Genomic DNA, 20,833 nt, shown 5'->3' on the forward strand with positions numbered 1-20,833 from the left:
GAAAGTTAATGGAAGAAGTTCAAACTAAAGTAGAAGTTCCATTAATTCTTTAAAAACCATGACACAAGGACTCCACAAAAATAGGTAAAGGGAGTATTTAACGAAGATAGATTTAAGTCAGATCTTTACGCAAATCTTTTCACGAAAAGTATAGGAAGTTATTAAAGGCCATGCAATGGGAATGACATGCCAAAATAGCACATGGATATATCTTCAAAGGGAAACCGCTTCAGTGATGCTGGGGAGTACAGCATATGTGTGTAACACTTGGAAACACAGCACCTGCTGCTGTTTGTGCCAAACAAACGTTTCCAATGATGTATCAGTTTTATCACAAGGACTTCCCATTCCAGCTCAGAGCAGAGCACCAGCATTACTGCTGGGCACTTCATTCTGGCAAGCACCACCTTTTGGACTTGCAAGCGAAACAACTGCTGGTCTCGTTCTGTATCAGCAGAAGGAAACTGGTAGAGCTGCTGGCCTTCACAATTCAGTTCCTCCCATCAGGAAGAACCACCTGCGCCTTTCTGATGGAGTACACAACCCTCATTTTGCCACTCAAGTTGTTTATGCAGAAGCTGGGAAAGGACCAGAGGACAGCACCAGAGCCAATAAGGTGGTTTTTTACCTACTTCTTTTTTCTGCCCAAGTTATTGCCCAACAATCAGAGGATTATTTTCAGAAAGAGAAAATAAGAACAAATTGGAGAAGCTGTTATATCACGGCAACTGCAATTTACTGGTTATGCTGCCTCAAATATACACCCTTGGACACTATTTAAGATTCTAAGACAGTTTATCAACAAGAAGTTCCTAGAATGACAAACTAACTAGACCAGATATCTCCGACTATTATTGGATTTTACAAGCGAAACTGTCATTTATCATAATTTTTAGAATTATTAAAGTAATCAAGAGTTCCATGCTAACGTAAGATACATAGTTTTCCACAAGGCATCACCAAGTTTTTACTCACTAAAACACTGGAAAAATGTTCTTTTAAAGCACTGAAGAAACTGTTATTGAACTTGGACAAGTCACTGCAAATGGTCCTACTACTACTTTCTAAATATTTCACTGGAGTTCAAAGCAGTATTTTGAAGGTTTACCAAACCAGTGATAAGAAAATGTAGTTAATTTCAGGAAGGCAATACTAATCAGCAATAAGACACGCACTCCCCCTTCAAATATCTGAATGTGGCAATTTTAGTATTTTCTTCCATATAAAGCTATTTCACATGATCGCCTCCTAAGACAGATGGCAATCATTTATAAACTTAGCTATTGTTTGAATGACAGTTATCTACTTTAGTGGTACATACATCTAATAAACATCTGTAAGATATTTTCTCCTATACGCCTTAGATGTGCATCATGTGGCATCGTTAAGATTTACCCAAAATTTTATCAGCATAAAAATTTCAAGATTTAACAACAATATACAAAACAAAAGCTTGAAGACTGATCAGAAAATAAAGCACTGTCAAAAAAGCGTGATTTTTTTTTATTTCTGATTGACACACTGATTGACTGAAAACAGAAACATATAGGGTATTACCTTTAGAAACTAAATCAGAATGACAGAAGGATGCAAGAGCAACAGTAAAATTGGACGAACACACAAAAAAAGAAATTACTTTAAAAGAAACAACTGTTAGCACATTTAAGAACACAACCATAGATAGCAGAGGTTTTTATGCTTAACTGTATTATGTCAGCTACCTGGAATTCCTATTTTTCCCCACCTTAACAGAATCTTTGACCAAACTGAATTACAGACATAATCCTTAAACAGGCTTTTCATGTCAAGTTTCAGAGAACCAGCAATTTGACAGTATACCAGTAAAATGTGGATGATGTTAACAGCCTAGCACACTGGCTGTAAAACTTGGGCATTTAGAATCTGCCTTCAGTCACAAGTGACCCATTAGGGTATCCTGATCTTTTTCTTGATGTGACAAAAGTTATCACAAGTGGTAGCAACTAAGCCTGACCGGTTTTGCTTTTAGTAAATTTAGAATTGTGTTATTGGCAATGACTGAAGAGTACAGGCATGGATACCCAGCAAAGCTTGTTTTCACAACAAATTCAAATTCCTGTCTGCTCAGACTGTCCTCTTAATCGCACAAAAAATGTTAAAATTGTGTGCGAATAATATACATATATAAAAAAAAATGCATGAACTCTGACTTTTCCCCCCCCGCCCAGTTTCTCTCATTCTCTCCAGTGATTCTGGCCCTCCTTCACAATCCTAAACTTAAATTCATTCCTCCTTTTGGAATTAACTCCAGGTTAGGCAGCAAGCTGTGGTGAGAAGAGCCTGGTCTCCTCTCCAGGCACCAATCCCGCCTATATTTACTACCATAACAGACATACATTATGGGGACATTTACATTCTTTAGAGAGTAGGAACTCCTAATTTTGCCTAACATTAGCACACACTTTTCAAAACATAGGCATATCAAATGGAAAGGCTACAAAGTAAGTGAAGTAGCCAGTGTTTCACCTAAGCAAACAAAACTGGTATTGTTCCACTCCCATAACCCTGAGATCAACAATACAAAAAGGATATCCTGCCCAGGAAGCAAAATACGACGATTTGCATTACTCTCACTATGTTTTAAATTGTTTTTCCTTATTTTCACAAAGCCTTTAAAGCACTATAAAACCGAGGATCTGTTAGTGAAGGAAGCAAGCGAAGCCCTGCCATTCAGAAGCCATTTCACCTCCCTTTTCCCTGTCTCCTCACTGGCACAGCTACAAACACACTCTTCCCACTTCAAGGCAAGCAAAAGTCGAGAGCTACAAAATCAGGTATGAACGCTTGAGAAACATAAACTAAAATGACGAGTGATGTGTTTCCAGAACAGATTAGATTTTAAAAAAGAAAAATAAGCACTCGCGGAGTTCTTAATGACTTGTTTTCTCTCAGGCTAGTTATAAACCCCAGTTAGTCGAAATAAGAGTAATAAAATGGCCTACCTTAGAAGCAATCCATTTGATAAGGATCAGAGCTAGACACCAGATCAATGCAATTCCCATTGGATCGCCCCGAAGAGGTGAAGCGTACTCCCCTCCACCCCTCTCCCTGACTCCCCCTCCCCGCCGGTGCGGGAGGCTGGGAGAGGGTGCCGGAGCGGCGGGGCGGTGGGACGGCCGGTGGGGCGGTAGGGCCGGCGGTCGGTGGAAGGGGGCGGGCGGGGTCTGGCCGCCCGGCGGCAGCTGCCGTCACCGGACCGCCCGCCGCCCCCCCCCCCGCCCCGCCGCCCGCTCCCCGCTCAACAAGGGAGTTTTACAACCGTAGGACTCGGCAAACAGTAAAGCCTCGCTCAACCCTACAGAAGTGCTAAAGGAAACGGAAAAAACAGGATTACGTGCTTTTCTTAACACAGCGAGGCTCGTTAGGCTCCAGGATCCAACTCCAGCGCCCAAACCACCTGCGGTAAATCAGGGCACTGCCTCGCCTTTAAACGCTGCGAGGAGCCCGTTTCCAGCAGATTTCACCATAGCCGATACTCACTAGTTCCTTTTATCTCCGCCACCTGGAGAACTGCTATGAACTGAACTTCAAAACGTATTTCAAGGTTGCTTTTACAGCAACTTACTATAAATAATGAAAGAAAGTTAATGCGTTTAATACACGCAATCATTGAAACCGATCATCGTTCTCTAATCTTTTCTTCTGTCCACTAAATACCAAACCATCCCTCGTACTCCCTTTCCAGCCACACATACTCATGCCTGAACTGGCACATTGCTTCGATTTATTGCTTTTTAGCCTGGAGAGGAGAAGGCTGAGGAGAGACCTTATTAACGTTTACAAGTATCTAAAGGGTGGGTTGAAGGAGGATGGAGCCAGACTCTTTTCAGTGGTTCCCAGTCACAGGACGAGGGGTAACAGGCACAAGCTGGCACATGGGAAGTTCCGATCAAATATGAGGAAAAACTTCTTTACGGTGAGGGTGACAGAGCACTGGAACAGGCTGCCCAGGGAGGTTGTGGAGTCCCCTTCTCTGGAGACTTTCAAGACCCGCCTGGATGCAGTCCTGAGTAATGTGCTCTAGGCAATCCTGCTTTAGCAGGGAAGTTGGACTAGATGATCTCTAGAGGTCCCTTCCAACTCTGAAAAATTCCGTGATTACGTGAACTTGCCTAGAATCCCCCTCTCCCATCCCTGGCACTTTCCAGGGTTGAAATCCAGCAAACTAACTTCCTCCACGAGCACTGATGATGCATCTGAGCAGTCCAATATACTCAGTGCAGCTTTGAGATGCATTTTAACTTTCTGTCATTTTAAACTCAAAAAAAAAAAAAAAATGTTTCTTTCTAGAAATACACAGAAATCTCAAATAGGTTTGGGTTTTTTTGTGAAAAAAAGCAGCTACACAGAGGAAAAAAAAAGGAACAGCGTGTGGGACATTGAGGAGTTTGAAAGTATGAAGTTGAATAATTGAAAGGAAAATTATATGAAGATTCTGCTCTTCCTATAATTACTACAGATTGTATTGCAAATTCCAATACGTGCACAAAATAGACAAGTTAACACAGATTACCAAAAGAGCAACTTTAGCACCAAGAAATTAATTTAACCTTATCCACAGGAACAGGGGACACATACCACAGTGGATGTTTACTGAATGAAGACGACGACTCAGTAACTGGGATAAGGCTCTTTATTATTTTATAATATGATTTCTAATATTTATGCTGGCTTTTAAGCTATAATCATGATCTCGGCACAAGCTGTGGGTTCCTACAGCACCATTATATTCCAAACATGTATCTTCTGCTCTCTCCCCTCCCCATGCCTCTGAAAACCAGTCAGATCAAAACTACAGGCCAGAACATTCAGAACAGACCTTTTGGTACCTCACCAAACCTCTGAATGCAGAGCTTATCTAAAGGTCTGTCAGGTTCCACCCAAAATGCAAACTGTCACGGAGGTACATTTAAAAACATTACCCTCTCCAAACACTTGACAAGGTTAAGACATCCTGACAATTAGTCATCACCAGTCTGATGCTACTTTAAAAAAAACCCACCCTACAATAAATGGCATTAGGCTCTGTCTGCATTAGCAATTTGGCACAGCTGGAGCAGATCAAGGCACAGCTGCTGCTGAGGTCTTTACACCTATACTATATGAAGTCCAGGAGGTTTTTTTGGCAGGCCACATTTACTGAAACTGTCTGAACCAGACCCTACCACAGGAGGTTCAAAGCTGCCAAAAATGACCAACCTCTACAACCCTATCAAGGGTTAGACTACATTTGGTGTATGCAAGGAGTGGAACGGCTTAGTTTCTTTTGAAAGGAGCCTAGTTAGCACATACCAAAATCACTCTGGAAAACAAATAAATGGGCTTGATAAACAGGGATAATGAGGTGATTTGCTTCAAGACTGAACTCTCCTCCAAATAAAACTCTTAACACAAATAGCCTTATACTCTTTGAACGGTCAAGCACTTGCCTCCATCACCACTATTTTCAATCCCTGATCAGTCTTCTCTGTTTTCCTGTCTCAAAACACACAAAGATGTTCTCAGAGTATGCGGATGGTCTTATTCTGGGTCCATGGAGCACGCCTTTCTTCCACAGGTATCACAAACACAACATTATCATAGAAAACATAGCAATACAAAGTAATCACCCTTTCCTCTTTTGTCTTCCAATAGTAAGTGGTTTAATTAATTAGCTTCCTCTTACTGAAAGCTTTTCTTAAAACTATTGTCTCACGCGTAAGTTTAACACCAGAACAGAGAAATAAAAATATCTGCCCCTCTGTTAAGCACCACTACAGTATTATTTGTTTTAACTATGGCTTGGAAATGGGAAGACTGTTTCAGAAATAGGAAGGACCAAAAAGTGCACTGGTTTGTATAAGAAATCAACAAAGAAGCTGAAGTGCTTCTTTTGGGGAAAGTACTGCTTTGAATAATCCCATTAACAACTGTAAGGAAAAGGTGAAATAAATGATGTTTTACAAGTATATGAAAGAAATTATTCAAGGTCATTAGCAAGTATGGTAAACCCTCAGGTACAAGACTACAGAAAAATAAGTTAGTACTGAATTCCCCCCGTGATAACACACTACTCAAGTTCTGGGAGTGCAATCAGTGACCTGATTACAAGCTGTGGACATCACCATCACTCTCAGCTTCATCTTGAAATGAGGGAGCACACCAGAAAGAAGAGCTATGGTACAGTGCATTTTTTGCCTTTTAAAAATTATGGAAGTTCCTAAGGCTATTTCGTTTTCTTTCCTCTTCTCTTTTTCTTCCCTGCTTTCTAGCAGATTCTTTTTCAGTTTTTCTAAAATTCATTTTCTCAATGCATGCAGAAGTACCATGTTTGATAAGGCAAGATTTCCAGTACTCAACACTCAAATATACCATACAAGGTGTTACCTAGTACCCCTGTCCTTACCATCAGCTCAAACGTACAATTGTTGTCTCTTACCATTTCCAAACAATAAAACCCCATAAATATCCCAATGACTTCATTGTAAACTTAATAGTATATGGCATTGTAAGTGCATGTAAGCAAAGGCATGTTTTGCTATATTTTTTGCATTTTGCATTTATGTGTAATTCCTTGTCAGACAAGAATTTATTATCAATACAGCAGAAAACACCTGGGGTCTTGCAACAGTTGTTACAAAGATTCCACTAAGAAATTTGCTAAAGATACCAGTTTGCTTTGATCGTGAAACTGGCATCACACGGGACCAGCTCCTACCAATTCAATGTAGCTCCCCATTAATATGCCATGGTGATTTCCAAGGATCTAAGTATTTCCATATACACTCCTAGAGATCTGCAAGGCTCCACATGGAAACCCATTATTTCCTATTAGCGTGCTCTGTTATTTGAAGAACCAAGTACAGGAACCCAGTTTTACTTCTGTATTTCTAAATACCCATCTGTTCCAATCCTTTTTTTTTTTTTTTTAATGAATTTCAGCAGCCCTGAAGAATGACTCAGTGTTGCCTTACAAACCTCAGTAACTACTGTATCTACAGAAGTGTCTTTAAATGCTTCCCCCCCTAAACATTTCAATAACACCTACAGTAAATCCAGAGTTGAAGCAACAGCACCATATTTCACAGACATTATTGGGTCTCATACGATGCTCCCGCTTAAATGCAGCAGGGCTTCACAGATCTCCATCACCACAGAAGTTTTTATGCAGAAGACTGAGGCCTGTTGCTAATCACTCCTACTTTCCAGAATGACCTGATTTCACATGCATGCACTTGTACACCTGGCCCAGAAATGAGATCTCTGTGGAGTCTCCTTTGCCCTTCAAACACCCCCTTCCGGAACAGGCACAGAACAGTGGCTTGGGGCACCCTGATTTCTAGAATACATTCTGGACTGGTATAGTAGTTGTCATGGACCAGTCAGGGAACTTCACCGTATTTATATTAACAGGATGTAAAGACGGCAGAGCAATAAGCCTATCATTTACCAATTCATTAGCACATAGTACAAAAAACCACACAGCTCTAAACTCATTTCCATCTTTTCTTTTCTCCCTGTGTCATTATCTATCACGTGCAATCTCTCTCTCCCGCAGACTTCACTAACAAAGAATTAATTAAATGGTAATCTATGAGAAGTATTGTTGTAACAAATGTGGGTAGCTATTGCTGCAGCTCAACCCAACCACTAAACACTACACTCAAGGAAAAAGTAAGAGGAAAATATGCTGTTATTTTTATGGATACTGAGAACAGACCTTTTAGAATTTCACAATGTGCATATGCAGTGACCAACTTCTACAAATGCTACTTCTCTTTATGTCAATTTAAACTGTTATCTAAGCATTTTATTTTCAATTCAGCTTCTTATTTAAAAGATTTACCATTTAGCCTACATTGCAACTAGGTACAAAACTCCAGCTATTCTAGGTGCTTATTAATAAAGCTACATATCAGCTAATAAGCAATAAGCAAACATGAAAAATTACAAAAAGCTAGCAAAATTCACCTTCTTTGCTACACATAAACCATCGTTACTAATTAACTTATTGCAACTAAACAAAAAAGGCTGGTCAATCTTAAACTGAGGGCTTAGACCTCCAGAACTTGAACTTCCAAAGCCAAGCACAGCTACAGATCCGGAAGACAGAATTTAGCAATTTCCCTAAAGACCACTTTCATTTTTCGAAGTCTTCCACCTCAGTCTTCAATAAGATAGAAACAGAAAGAAACCCCCCCTTAGAAATGAAAGGATCCAATCTCAGTGAATGAAAGAAGTCAGCAATCCTACATTTCTATCTATACCACTATTCATTCAGCAGCTACTCTAACATAGCAATAGAAAACTATCAGCCTACGTGCACTGCATTTCCTAAAGGGGTAAGAAGTATTCTATATTTTATAAACAAATCACGTAAATCTTTGCCAAAGCAAGCATGTTATTAAATGTTGTGGTTTTCTGATGGCTGTTTTTAACCTTTCATCTTATTTGCTCAACATCATGCTTATGCAGGGTAATAGAAATGGCTGTGCAACACTGAAAAAGTGATTTGGCAAAAGTGCACATATCTTAGTTGAGGGGTGGATGAGAATACATTTTTAATTTCTTTGCATAGATTAAACATCTAGAAACAGAGTACTTCTTTCTAAAATGCTTCTTTTGCAATACAAACTAGAATACTCTCAGTACCTCTGTCATATCACAAACTTCATTTAATCTTCTAGTCATTTGTTTTACCTAACATAGTAAATTTCAGGGTTTCTACAAACAGTATATACATTTTAAAGGATCTAAATTGGATCATTTGTCACTATGTCAGTTTGCACCATATAAACCTTGTTCTTATGAAAACATATCTAGCCAACTGAAGTTCTACAGTAGAGTATTCTTCCTCAGTTTTTTCAGACACCCATTTTTCTGAGGCTGCTTACTTACAATTGCATTTTAGGGCTTTGTTTAAATCCAGAGAACTTAGATTTCTGCTCTTCTCCACAGATGTTGGCAAGAAGCTATACTCTACTTTTACCAAATCCTCTTTAAAGGAACAAAAAAAGTATTACAAAGCTATTAAGATGACACGCTACGCACATGTATTTGTCATGTATTATTTAGGAAATATTTATTTTTCAACTGTCTGTCAGATGTAGTGAGGCTTATTAACTTAGAATCATAGAATTGCTGAGGTTGGAAGGGACCTTTAAGATCATCGACTCCAACCTTTAACCTACCCTGACAAAAGCCACTTCTAAACCATGTCCCACAGTGCCCCATCTACCCTTTTTTTAAACACCTCCAGGGATGGTGAATCCATCACCTCCCTGGGCAGCCTATTCCAATGTTTAATAACCCTTTCAGTGAAAAAATGTTTCCTAATATTCAATCTAAACCTCCCCTGACGTAACTTGAACCCGTTCCCTCTCGTCCTATCACTTTGGACAGAACCATTTTAGAATGGTCGTACAGATGCTCAGCCAGGGCTGATCTACATCAGCTTGTATCTGTCCACAGCTGTTTGCAGGTACTGGCATCTGCTCATTCACAAAAGGTCTCTGGCACAGCAAGAAATGAGACCAGTTTTACAGTTCAGTACGAATGCCTTTATCTGTGATTTTGAGGAGTTAAAAAACGGTGCTGTCGTTACAAGATAAAGTACCATCAGGGCCTCAGACTGCAATCCATTCAGTAAAGATAGATTGTTCTGAAGGCAAGATGCAAGAAGTTGATTTTTACCTACTCTGAGTTACCGTGTTTCACTATTAAACACACCTTCAAAGACTGGATGCTATATTGGGAATCAAATAAAGAGTAACTTCAGTTCCCACATACTTCAGGTATTACAAGTAACCTGGCTATGTAAGTGCAACAAGAAAAGCCCGCAATGTTTCAGACTTTGTAACAAAACATTTATGTTTCTTTCTAAAGCACATGCCTTGGACAGTGAAAGACTGACTGTCTGTCTTGTGTTTAACTGGAAACCTAAATAAAAAACATTGACCTTCCAATGTCACAGGAACACAACACAAAATTGTCAACACATCACAACACCAGAAAAGGCAATTACAAAAATTTAAGTCACAGTAGTTGCATCTTATAATTCTTCATAAGTTATCTGCAGAAGACACAAAGGACGCAGGAAACTTGTCCTCTAAATTCAAGGCTTAAGGTTTTTTTCTCGGAGATAAGTTTCTACAATAACTTTTATTATTATATGAACACTACTAGCTCACCTCTACAGCTTCACAGCTCTCAAACGTGTGTGTGGAAAGGGGCAGCACAGGAAGCAATGGGGGTCTCCGCAGACAGCAGCTGGAAGTATGAATTTCCACAGATGTGTCTGTCCAGCCCATGAACCCAAAGAAGAGAGCAGAGAAACGCAGTGCAGTGACTGAAGGCTAAAAGGCATGGGGGTGAGGTGCAATGTGAGCTGCTCCTTTTGACTTGCTCCCCAGCTTCTCTCTCGTTCAGACATGAAAAGCAATCAGAAATTAATAGATTGAAGAAAAAAATAAAAATTAAGATCTCCTATCCGGCTCCTAAGCGACAGGTAATCTCCTGTAACTATGGGGGCTCACCTCCCTCTAAGTCTAAGAAACATGTGCCTGCCTGGTTCTTGACAAGCAAGTTTTCCCTACTCTAGCACTGCTGAAAGATACTTTTAAACCCTTCATACACACTTCAATTCACTTTGTAGGAAGTATTTAAACAGTATTTAACACAAAATTAAGATATTGACATCTATTGAGACTCTTCAGACAACACAACTTCCATTTATTATAGGCAGGTATTTATACAAGAATTTTTGATATATTTTTCAAATTTTATTTAAAAAAAAATTAAAGAGTTCCCACAGAAAAAAAAAAACAAAACACATTTCAGCATCTCCCTACGCGCACAGGCATATGCTAAAGCTCCAAAAATATACTAAACATTTAAAAGACAGTAATAAAATCATCTTTGTTTCTGGTTCCTTGCTATCCATCACAGGAGAATATTATGTTGTCAAAAAAGATTAAATTTCAAGGGGAAAGCTGGACATTTCACATTAATAACATCTGAAATAAATCAAGCCTAGCTTTTCTTTTCCTATTCTATGATAATTTACATTAAAATAACTGAAGGGCTACACAGGACAAACACTGAAGCTGGTTAAACCATCTGCTGTCAAATCCACAAATCAATATAGTATTTTATTTATAACATGATGGCATTACAAATGAAAATAACAATTAAGTTAAACAGCCATCCCGGAGTTTATAAAGATCAAAGAGATTCAAAGAAAGATCATATTAGCTGCGCCCAAGCATTTCATAAAAAAGCAAAGCACAAAACTAAGAAGCAACACATAGTATTTGAAATAAAAAAAAAAAGGTTAAGAGAAGTTACATCCGCCAACTACATTCAACTTCTCTCATTTCAAAAAAATCAAACGTTTCAAACTTAAAAACAACAACAAAAAAAACCCCAGAAAACAACAACAAAAAAATAGCAGAGTTACAGTTTCTGCTACAACATTCTTTCTGGAGAAAATCCATCTGGGGACACATCTGCACTAAACACTTATTTCAGAACTTGCTTATGCACCCTACCCAAAAAATGCTTGTAGTCTTCCATGCATTTTCCCAGGAATTAATTAAAACTACACCCATTAAGGTTAAGCTGACCAATTTCAACTGAACTGGTTAAGCAGACCAATTTCAGCTGAATTACTTAAACTTGGAAAGGCTCTAATGAGACATTAACCTGAAAACCCTAGCCTTCCAAACACCACAGTTCAACACCTGCCATTGCATCACCCTCCCTCCCTTTCCAGGCTGCAATATATTATTGCCAGTTTCACACTTTTTATTTTATTGACCTACCAATACAACCCTGCCTTACATACTTCTAAATTCTCCTTCTCTGACCTGTAGCAGATGCAAATTTCTTATAGCGACTGCTTTAAAAACTTGCTAATAAAGTTTAATAAAGGTATTCTCATGCAAAATGGATATTTTATAGACATTTACACATTTGTAGAACATGCAGTTATTGCCTTCCATTAATACTCTGTTAGCATGTGGGTGCCAGCAATCCATGCATCCAAAGACTTTTCATCAAAAACCTAATCTATTTATTTCAGCATCTCACCCACTATAGACAAAGCTGACCCAGTACCAGAGAGCACTTTTCAGTCATGTTGTTGCCTACGTCTGCAGGTGTCAAACTGAAAAAGACTACAGTTTTTGAGACTGAAACACAATGAAAAGGTTCAGCCTTGTATTACAGAAATATCAGCATAAGATACTTTTTCTTGGATACAAAGAGGTTTTATTTCTTTAAAAATACATCAGTACTAAGAAATAGATAGCTGACAAAGGAACCGAAGACTTACAAGCTCAAAACTAATATAAAAAAATTTCCAGGCAAAAAAATTCCATATGATTGCAATCCCCTATTAGGGGGAGGAATGGAAGGAGGTATGGAAACAGGAGTACAAAGAAAACGTTCTATTAATAGACTAATACATTTTTGATACACTTCACAGCTGACACATTGACATAAAAAAAAGGTGGAAAGCTAGCATAAAAAAAAATTTCAGGACTTCAACTACAACTAATATCCTTCCACAGCCTTCTCAAAAATACAGTATCTTTGTACAGACTTCTCATTATTCAACCTGAGTGCGTATTTTATCACGTTTACAACATTCTGAGACCTCGTATAATTAAAAACCACTTTCAAGTAATTTTTCTTTCAGGGATTTCACAGCAGCATACCTCTGAATTTAATATTCCATTTTTCAAGGTAACAAGATGCTATTTTCATTGCCAAACTTTAACATTAAACAGAAACTGAATTTAAAAATCTAGCATAAAGAAGTTATTTCAATAGGATTTAAAAGATTTACATTTGTAAAATTAAGTTCCATTTTACTAACTTATCCTGCAGGGATGCTGAAAAAAGCCACCCGATTATTATATTGTTTCTTAAAGAAGCCAGAATTGTAGCAGTAGCAACAAGAATGTTTATCTCTGAATCTCCTTGCCACCCACCGGACACCTGTCAGTCTTGGCACTGGCCTTTACGTGCCCATGTAAAGAAGATTTTGCATGGCATAGCCCTCTCTTGACCAAATTAGGCTAACCTCATCTGCATTGACATCAGTGCCTATAATTTTGGAATCTCATCGACAGAAATAGCTTTATCACAGGGCCCAGCATACAAATTAAGCATCTGTATAGGGCATGCTGAACTTGTGGAAGTGATGAAAAGCTGTAGTGGAAAAATCTTAGCATACGCTTTGAAGCTATATCTAATTAAGGCAACAGTTAGCTACTTTGGGTGAATTTATTATTTGAAAGTCTTGGTTTTAGTCCGCTTACAGTATTCTCTGTTTGCACACAAGCTCATGTTAAAACCTTTCATTTTAATCGAGAACGCTGAACAGTAGTTCAGCCTAGTACATTTGAAATAATTTAATATTTCGGGTATATAGAAATCACACAAGTTTTTATTACCAGATCCCAGTTTCATCTTTAAATTCAGCGTCACTAATCATGCTGTTTTTCTGTGAGAAGCCATTTCAGCTTGCTACAGGATTACCTCCGGTACTAAATTTGTTCTGTCTGTGCACGACAAACTAATACCACCAAGACAATTAATTTTATTAATGTTATATGACTTAGGCAGTAAGGGGAAGATCTAGTATATTGGATCATAATTTCCTTATGAATGTAGTGATCTAATTTTACAGAGGGACTTTTGGAAAGAAGCAGAATGACAAAACAATTAAGCTTCATAAGCAACCTCCGAAACACATTTGGAAAATGAGGGAAGAGAAAGAGAGGAGTAACTTGCACAACCATAGCATAATTCCAGGCTCCTCATCACTCTGTCAGAGCTGGGAGTCTGCAGATCAAAAGGCGTACAGCACTGCTCGCCCTCTTATCCAAGGGAAAGGAGGATCAGCTGTCAGTTACTTCTCCAAGTATGATGGAAGACAGACACGAGCCTCAATATAATTAAAGCCTTCCTCACCTCATGAAGGAATTTTAAGACTTATGGAAATATAGATGAGCACACAGAACTAAAGATCAGAACAAAAGAATAATAGAAAACACTAAAAACATTCTTTGCTTTAAAATAAGTTACTGAATATGGATGTCATTGCTCCTGAAGGGAACAGTACTGGAAGTGCTGAGCCTACCCCTCAAAGACTTAGCTAGAAAAAATAGAAAGAAATGCAACCCAGCCTGTAGTTCAAGATCCCTGGGTTTTTTTGGGGGGTGACATGGGGAGCTGACCTGCGACATACGCAGCAGAGTCTTGCTTCCCATGCTATAAATCAGTCTACCTCCACCACAATTACCCCAACTTTTTTCTATATTGCTTCCTACACAAAATTACAAATTGTCTTCCTGCCTCTAACCAAAATTTTCCACATGTAATCAAACAACTCACTCTCATTCTACTGTCTCCTCTTTTGCATCATATCCATATCCACCAAATAATAGTGTAGGAGAACAGGAAAAGAAAGGTAGTACATACTATGGCTGTCCCACCAGCCTGGTCAAAGTCCTATTGCATACCACAACAGAGAACATCTCCTGGAAGTCACTGGTGAAAAGCCTAATTCTTGGTCTTTCATTTACTTTCCAAATTGTGAAGAGCATAAACTTTTCAATTCATTAAAATAAAAGTTCAATTTTCAACACTGAACTTTTATTCTGCTTTGAGAGGTATGAGTATTTCTATTCAGTAATTTCTATTTCTTTCAAGAAAGTTTCAGACAACCTTCTAGACAAGCAATACAGACGTTTTGGAAAATATCCTGCATTGAAAAGTATTCATGGCAATAAATCATGAGCCAACAGTCATCTTTTTATAATCCATACTTACAATGTCCTTAATTTTAACCTCACCCCTTTTGGGTGCATCTTAACTGAATTCTCTTACAGCATATGCTTTTTGTTTTTTAATACACCAAAAGTTAGATTCCGTGCTGGTTTTCCACAGAGCTCCCAAGTGAATTTATGCACATAGGTTGTTGTTCCCATAATGAAGTCATAATTTTTTATTTAAAAAGAAAAGTGAAAGGTCTGAAATGGCAATAGGCTTCACATATTGCCAAGTGTTCAAATTCCAAAGGCAGAATTAGCTTTCTCAGTGGCTTCTCCTAAACACTCATCAAAAATTTCAGAGCACTTCACAAGTATTCATCTTCAAAACCCCAGCCCAGCACAAAGAGATCAGAGCCCAAACATCAGTCCTTCCGGGCACCCAATTTAAGCCTGCTAGAATTGTATTCTTCCAATTTTTTAATCACATCCAGCCCTCATGTAAAGCGTAGCTCCCTGGCCTGAGCTTTTTCCTCTGTTGGGAGTGCGTGGAGGGGAAGAAGAGGGCAGGAAAGGCAAATCGGGCTGCAAGATCTCACATCAAGCACTTAACAAATGAGAAGCATACAATCATGATCTAAGAAAAGCTTGATTTACATGTCTGCACTAATAAGCAATTACAAGATGGAAGCATGAGAAATATCTTTTTCTCCAGAGTGGCATTTAACTGCCTTATAAGTACACACAATCCTCCATTCTTCTTAGACAAAAAAAAAACCCACAAGGAATGGTTATAACGCTTCTCACAACACAAGCAAGTACATTTTGTGCAATAAAGGAGGCAGAGATTTCCTGGAAAATATTAACAAAATTAAAGCCTCATAATGCATCGATGTAAGGATGTTAACATGGATTGCACAGGCAATCCAAATGCACATTTCCTAAATTCTGTGTTCGTCTTTAGAATTACATCCATAAGGAAAGAAAACTCTTATGTCAATACGTTTTTGTTTTCTTTCAGTTATAAAAAACAAAAACAAAAACCAAACCAACAACCAAACTACGAAATTCTATTGAGTCAGAACATACTTTACCCACAAAACTTGACAAAGAAGTTGCAAACTCTAGATTCATCTCAGGGGCCGCTTCAGCTGTTTTAAGATACAAAGTACATCCATACATACCTACCTCATCACTTCTAACAATAGAAAATAAATTAAAAATCTTTTTTAAAAATTCACAAATTGAAAATGCATCCCAAGCAGTAGAGAATAAATCTTTACATAGAGACATATACTCAGCATATAAACTGTATTTGGAAATAAATGCACAAATTTAAAGCAATCATTCTTAACCAGCAAGTACCAGCTTTTTACAGAAAGCAGTACAATGAAAAAAATTAAAGTAGCTATGTACACCATTTGATTTTTATCCTTCTAGACCTGAGCTACTTACACTTTTCCCTGAACAACGAAACTTTCTACACTGGATTGGCTGCTTCTATTATCTACAAGCCCAAAAGTTCAATAAAAAGCTTTAAAACACCTAGGTTTACAATTTGGCTGAAGTTGCTTCCTCTAGGCAGGTTAGTTCAACACACAATTCCTACTGGAGCTGTAAGTGATGCAGTAATCAGGGCCAGGCATGGACAGGGCATTAGCCATAAAGCAATCTGTCCTTAGTGATGACAATAAGTTTTCAAGTGCACAGTTCATGCTGAAACACCTTTGACCCTGAAAATTTAACATTATACAAAGCTTTGAACAGGTTAGCCACAAGAGCACAGTAGAGTGCTCCAGAGCCTCCTAAGAACCTTTGCAATAATTACAATGAGACTAAACATTGCTATAATTAAGTTTCCTCGCTTAATAAAAATAATTGCCTAATGTTTTAAAATCCACAGGTATGGGGCAGTTTATCTGAAAAACTGACGCCTCTCATCGTCAGGTTATGGCTTGTGTTTAGTGGTACAATACTACTATCGTAAGTACTTCAAGATCCCCTTGAACTGAGAGATTGCAACGCTGCCTGTTACAGTACGTACTCATGGGGTACAACACCCAGGGCTGGCGTTGACTTGCATCTCAACACATTTACATTGTTAGATCTTCTATTTATTCCCTAATTTTGCAAAACGGGTTTCTATATACTCAATGTTCAAGAAGTAAGAAGAGGTACGACTAATAACCTGAACTCCTTTCCTGGCTCCAACCTCCCACATGACGAGTAATACAGGAGGCTCAGCGCCCTTCAGCTCCACACCTTTCAGCCTTCCACCAAGGCATGGCTCGCCCTGAGGCAATATATATTATTCCACTTCTTCCTGATTCCAGACATGTTGTGAAAGAGAGGGATAAGTTCACACAAATGCAGGGCTCCCGAACGGAGGCACTGGATTCAAAAACTTAAATTTTTGCAAGTAGGTATCTATTATCATATGTTGGAACAAACCATGGAAAGACAGCTTTGAAATAGGAACTGTAACTTCTTCAAGGCTTAGGAAGGCAAGTCTATTATTGCATTGGAGAAAAATATGGTTATGTTTAAAAAACAGCATACATCTGTGAAACACTCAGGATAAATTTCAGTTTGACTCAAAACAGTACATTTTCATGTTAATACTATAGCATTTTCTTTTTTTGTAGAAAAAAATAAAGACATCTAGAAGCTAAAAAAGTCTTTGAATACAAAGTTATAAAGGTCGCAAAAAATATGCCCCACAAAATCAGCTGAAAGGACAACAAGCTACTTTTCACTGGCAGATGAGAATAGCTGGATATTCTCACAATATTTTCACAGAAATCATTCCATATAAAATGGAACTCCATATGCATAATTAAGCAAGTAGCTTATCAGCCCCCAGCACCTTCCTCCCTATAAATTACATCAAACACCCCTCAAAAGAGGAACGTAATTTTTATTCTGTAACATAATATTACAACATACTTCTTTTGCTTTAATTTTTCCCGGACATTTTGTACCATAAAATGTGTATCAACAAACTCACCTCATAGATTACTTTGGTATTTTTTTTCCCTAACATCTATGGTTAATTTCTGTGCAACAGTTTGAGATTCTTCCTTTAAAATTAAAGGAGTGGTGATTTCTCTAACTGCTTTTGTTATTTCAAATGTACAAAAGGGTGAAATGTAAGAAACCCAATGAACAACTGAAAGCCCCCTCCTGCACTTCAGATGAGACTAAAAAATAGGTGAGAGATCAACATCAGAACTGCTTAAAATTTTTCTTTACTCTTAAGACATAAAAAATGGGAGGAGAGGGAGATCTGAACAAATTTTTGAGACAGAAATATAATTTTCAAGGAACCACATTTGGGTTTGGTTTGTCTTCCCCATGTTACATTATCTATTTGATAGAGGTTTGTTTACTCAGCTTCAACTTCAATGGGTTTCATTTCCTACCTTTTTCTTGCACTAGCAAAAGTACAACCAACCTCCAAATTTCTGAAGAATATACACAAACATTCCTCAAGCCCAAAGAGGACGACCTATTCAACAGTGCTACTTGGTTGCTCTTACCCTTTAGCTTTTGTGCTGCAGCAAAACGTTTATAACAATGTCTGCAAACTGCTTGGGAAACCTGACAGTAAGATAGCTCATTAAGCACGAATTTAGAAAAGGGGAGGCTGGGGAAACCCACCTCAGGCCTGTAATGAGGCATAAGAGCTTCTCCTGAAATAAAATGAGCAAACATTTTGCAAAGTCAGCAGAGTAACCCAACTCTTCGCCAGAGCTGGGAGAAAGGAGTGATTGAATTCATGAATCCATAAATGCACACAGCATGTGTATCCTAAGAAAGGAGAAGACAACATCCATGGGCTTTTGTTTAATGGCCATTCATGACAATTAACTAACTGCAGGCAGGAGCTGAGGCTCACCACCAGATTAATCCAGAAAAACCTGAACTCCACTTCATAGTTCAAAGAAACATGGAACGAGAAGAGAAGCCAGGCATATTCTTGCCTCACCCACCAAGCAGCAAGTAGACTATTTCCCACCCACTGCCTGACAGCTTCCATTTTGGAATGCATATGCAACAGCTCATCTATGAACGGCACTAGTTTGGACAAAGTTCTTAAAAAGTAAACTACCCAATTTCCATCAATTTATTAATCTGGACTGCTAGATATCTGGAAACCTTCAGAGAGCAACTCAGTATCACACACAGCAAATCAGCACATTCTGGGGACTCAGATCACTTGATACAATAAAGTCTAGCACAGACTCAGTGAGTTTATGATTATGGGAACAGCCTACATGTATGCGCTAAATCTGTGCATGTCAAAGCATGCTACACGTGTGCAGAAGGCTCCTCAGATTCCCAACCACCTTCTTGAACAGAGAATACTAGGTGACTCATTTCCTTGATGTGTACATGGATCATTTCAGTGTAGGTAAGACATCTTTTTTTTTTTTTTCTTTCTTTCTTTTATTTTAAACTGCAGGCATTGTTAAACTCCATCAGACCAATCAATATCATACCAGTGGCATTCCTTGAAATGAAAATAGTCCTGCTAGCAATCCCTTGCCATATTGGATATTAATCCAAGTTCCTGAAAATATTATTTTGGAGGGGAGGGGAGAAGGGGAGACACTGGGCAGGAAGGTAATCTGGCTTTCTAGAATAGCGGTTTTTTTGTACCTATGGTCAAAACTGAGAGGCAAGCTACCAAAAAGTATCCAGCACTAAAAACATTGAAGCATCATCAGATTAGTAGAGAAACAAAACGAGTAACTAGAAACAATGCATTATGTGAAGTATTACACAGATTCACATCTTAAGATTTCCAAATAGCCAAAAACTGTAATACACCTAAATGGCATATCAATGCTCTAATGATTATCAATGACGTAACAGGCCCATTATATCTGTTGATATAAAAGGCTAATTCACTACCTACAAAGACAGTTTAATCTTTAACAAAATTGATAAAGCTATCTTCAGTATCTAGATAAAGCTATCTTCAGTATCTAGATAAAGCTATCTTCAGTATCTAGATAAAGCTATCTTCAGTATCTAGATAAAGCTATCTTCAGTATCTAGATAAAGCTATCTTCAGTATCTTGATTTAGATGCCTTCTAAATCTACAGAATCCTCCTCAGGTATGCCATCAATCTTTTTTTTTTTCCTTCCTTGCACTCCTGTCTAGAATTCTGCAGAATACCAACAGCCTGCAACTTAATTTGGATGTCACCACGAAGGTCTCTAAGATATCAAGGATGGCAGATGCTGGATCCGTGTGATGATGGCTTTACATTAAGTTCTTTATTGTGCTGGTAAAAGAAGAGTCTGTCTGTTGATGGAATCAAAGCCATTATTCCACACAAAAACTTTCTTGTAACAGTACAGATGAAATGTAGTCAGGCATTAACTCCTTCCGTCCCCAGCCAGCCCTGAAAGAGCAGATCCTCAAACTCTCTTAGAAATCAAGAGGCTGCCTTCAGGAATAGCACCAACCCATGCCAAAATACTATCAGAATAATATACTTGGTTATAATATAATGGCTAAGATAAAAACCTATTTTAGAAAGCATAAGACACCCAAAAATTTAATAATCACCCACCATTTTTATGATGCAACATCTACCAATGTTTGTAATTCAGACACTAAAATAAGACTTTCACTTCCCCTTTTTCCTCCAACTGAAAAACACTAACCAAATTTTATTGTTACAGAAATACTAAGCATTTGATCTAAAATCTTAGGAGTTATTGAAAACACACAATCTTTTGAAAAGAGAGGTCAAATAAAAAATAAGAGAGCATTCTCTTAACTTTAATGCCCTCCACTAATGAATAAAAGGCTGGGAACAAAAAACTTGTGTATTCCAACAGCTGTAATTATGATGCTTCACCTATTGTACTTGAATGAAAGCAACAGGATACAAAAATAATTTTTATTTGCTGTGACGCACAAAGCATTTTTTAAATAAAGTTATTTAAATCAATACTATCTGCAAATTATAATGAATGTATCATACTTGCATATAACAGTTAACTTTTAAGGAAAGAA

General features: G+C 38.1%; 1 protein-coding gene across 6 annotated transcripts in view; it reads right to left on the reverse strand.

Annotated features, from left to right (window-relative positions):
• PDE7A (phosphodiesterase 7A) overlaps nucleotides 1–20,833 on the reverse strand; it is a 78,103-nt gene that overhangs the window by 39,682 nt on the left and 17,588 nt on the right. For 2 of the 6 annotated variants that reach the window (XM_074577152.1, XM_074577148.1), the window contains exon 1: nucleotides 2,982–3,131. The exons of 3 other annotated variants lie outside the window; for them this stretch is intronic. In XM_074577152.1, the coding sequence (XP_074433253.1) occupies nucleotides 2,982–3,041 (60 nt within the window). In that variant the 5' untranslated portion in view covers nucleotides 3,042–3,131. Of the gene's footprint in view, nucleotides 1–2,981; nucleotides 3,143–20,833 lie in introns of those variants that run through there. One more of the 6 variants, XM_074577151.1, reaches the window with a different exon arrangement.

The sequence above is a fragment of the Larus michahellis genome, chromosome 2 (genome assembly GCF_964199755.1).
Source record: "Larus michahellis chromosome 2, bLarMic1.1, whole genome shotgun sequence".
Taxonomy (NCBI): Eukaryota; Metazoa; Chordata; class Aves; order Charadriiformes; family Laridae; genus Larus; species Larus michahellis.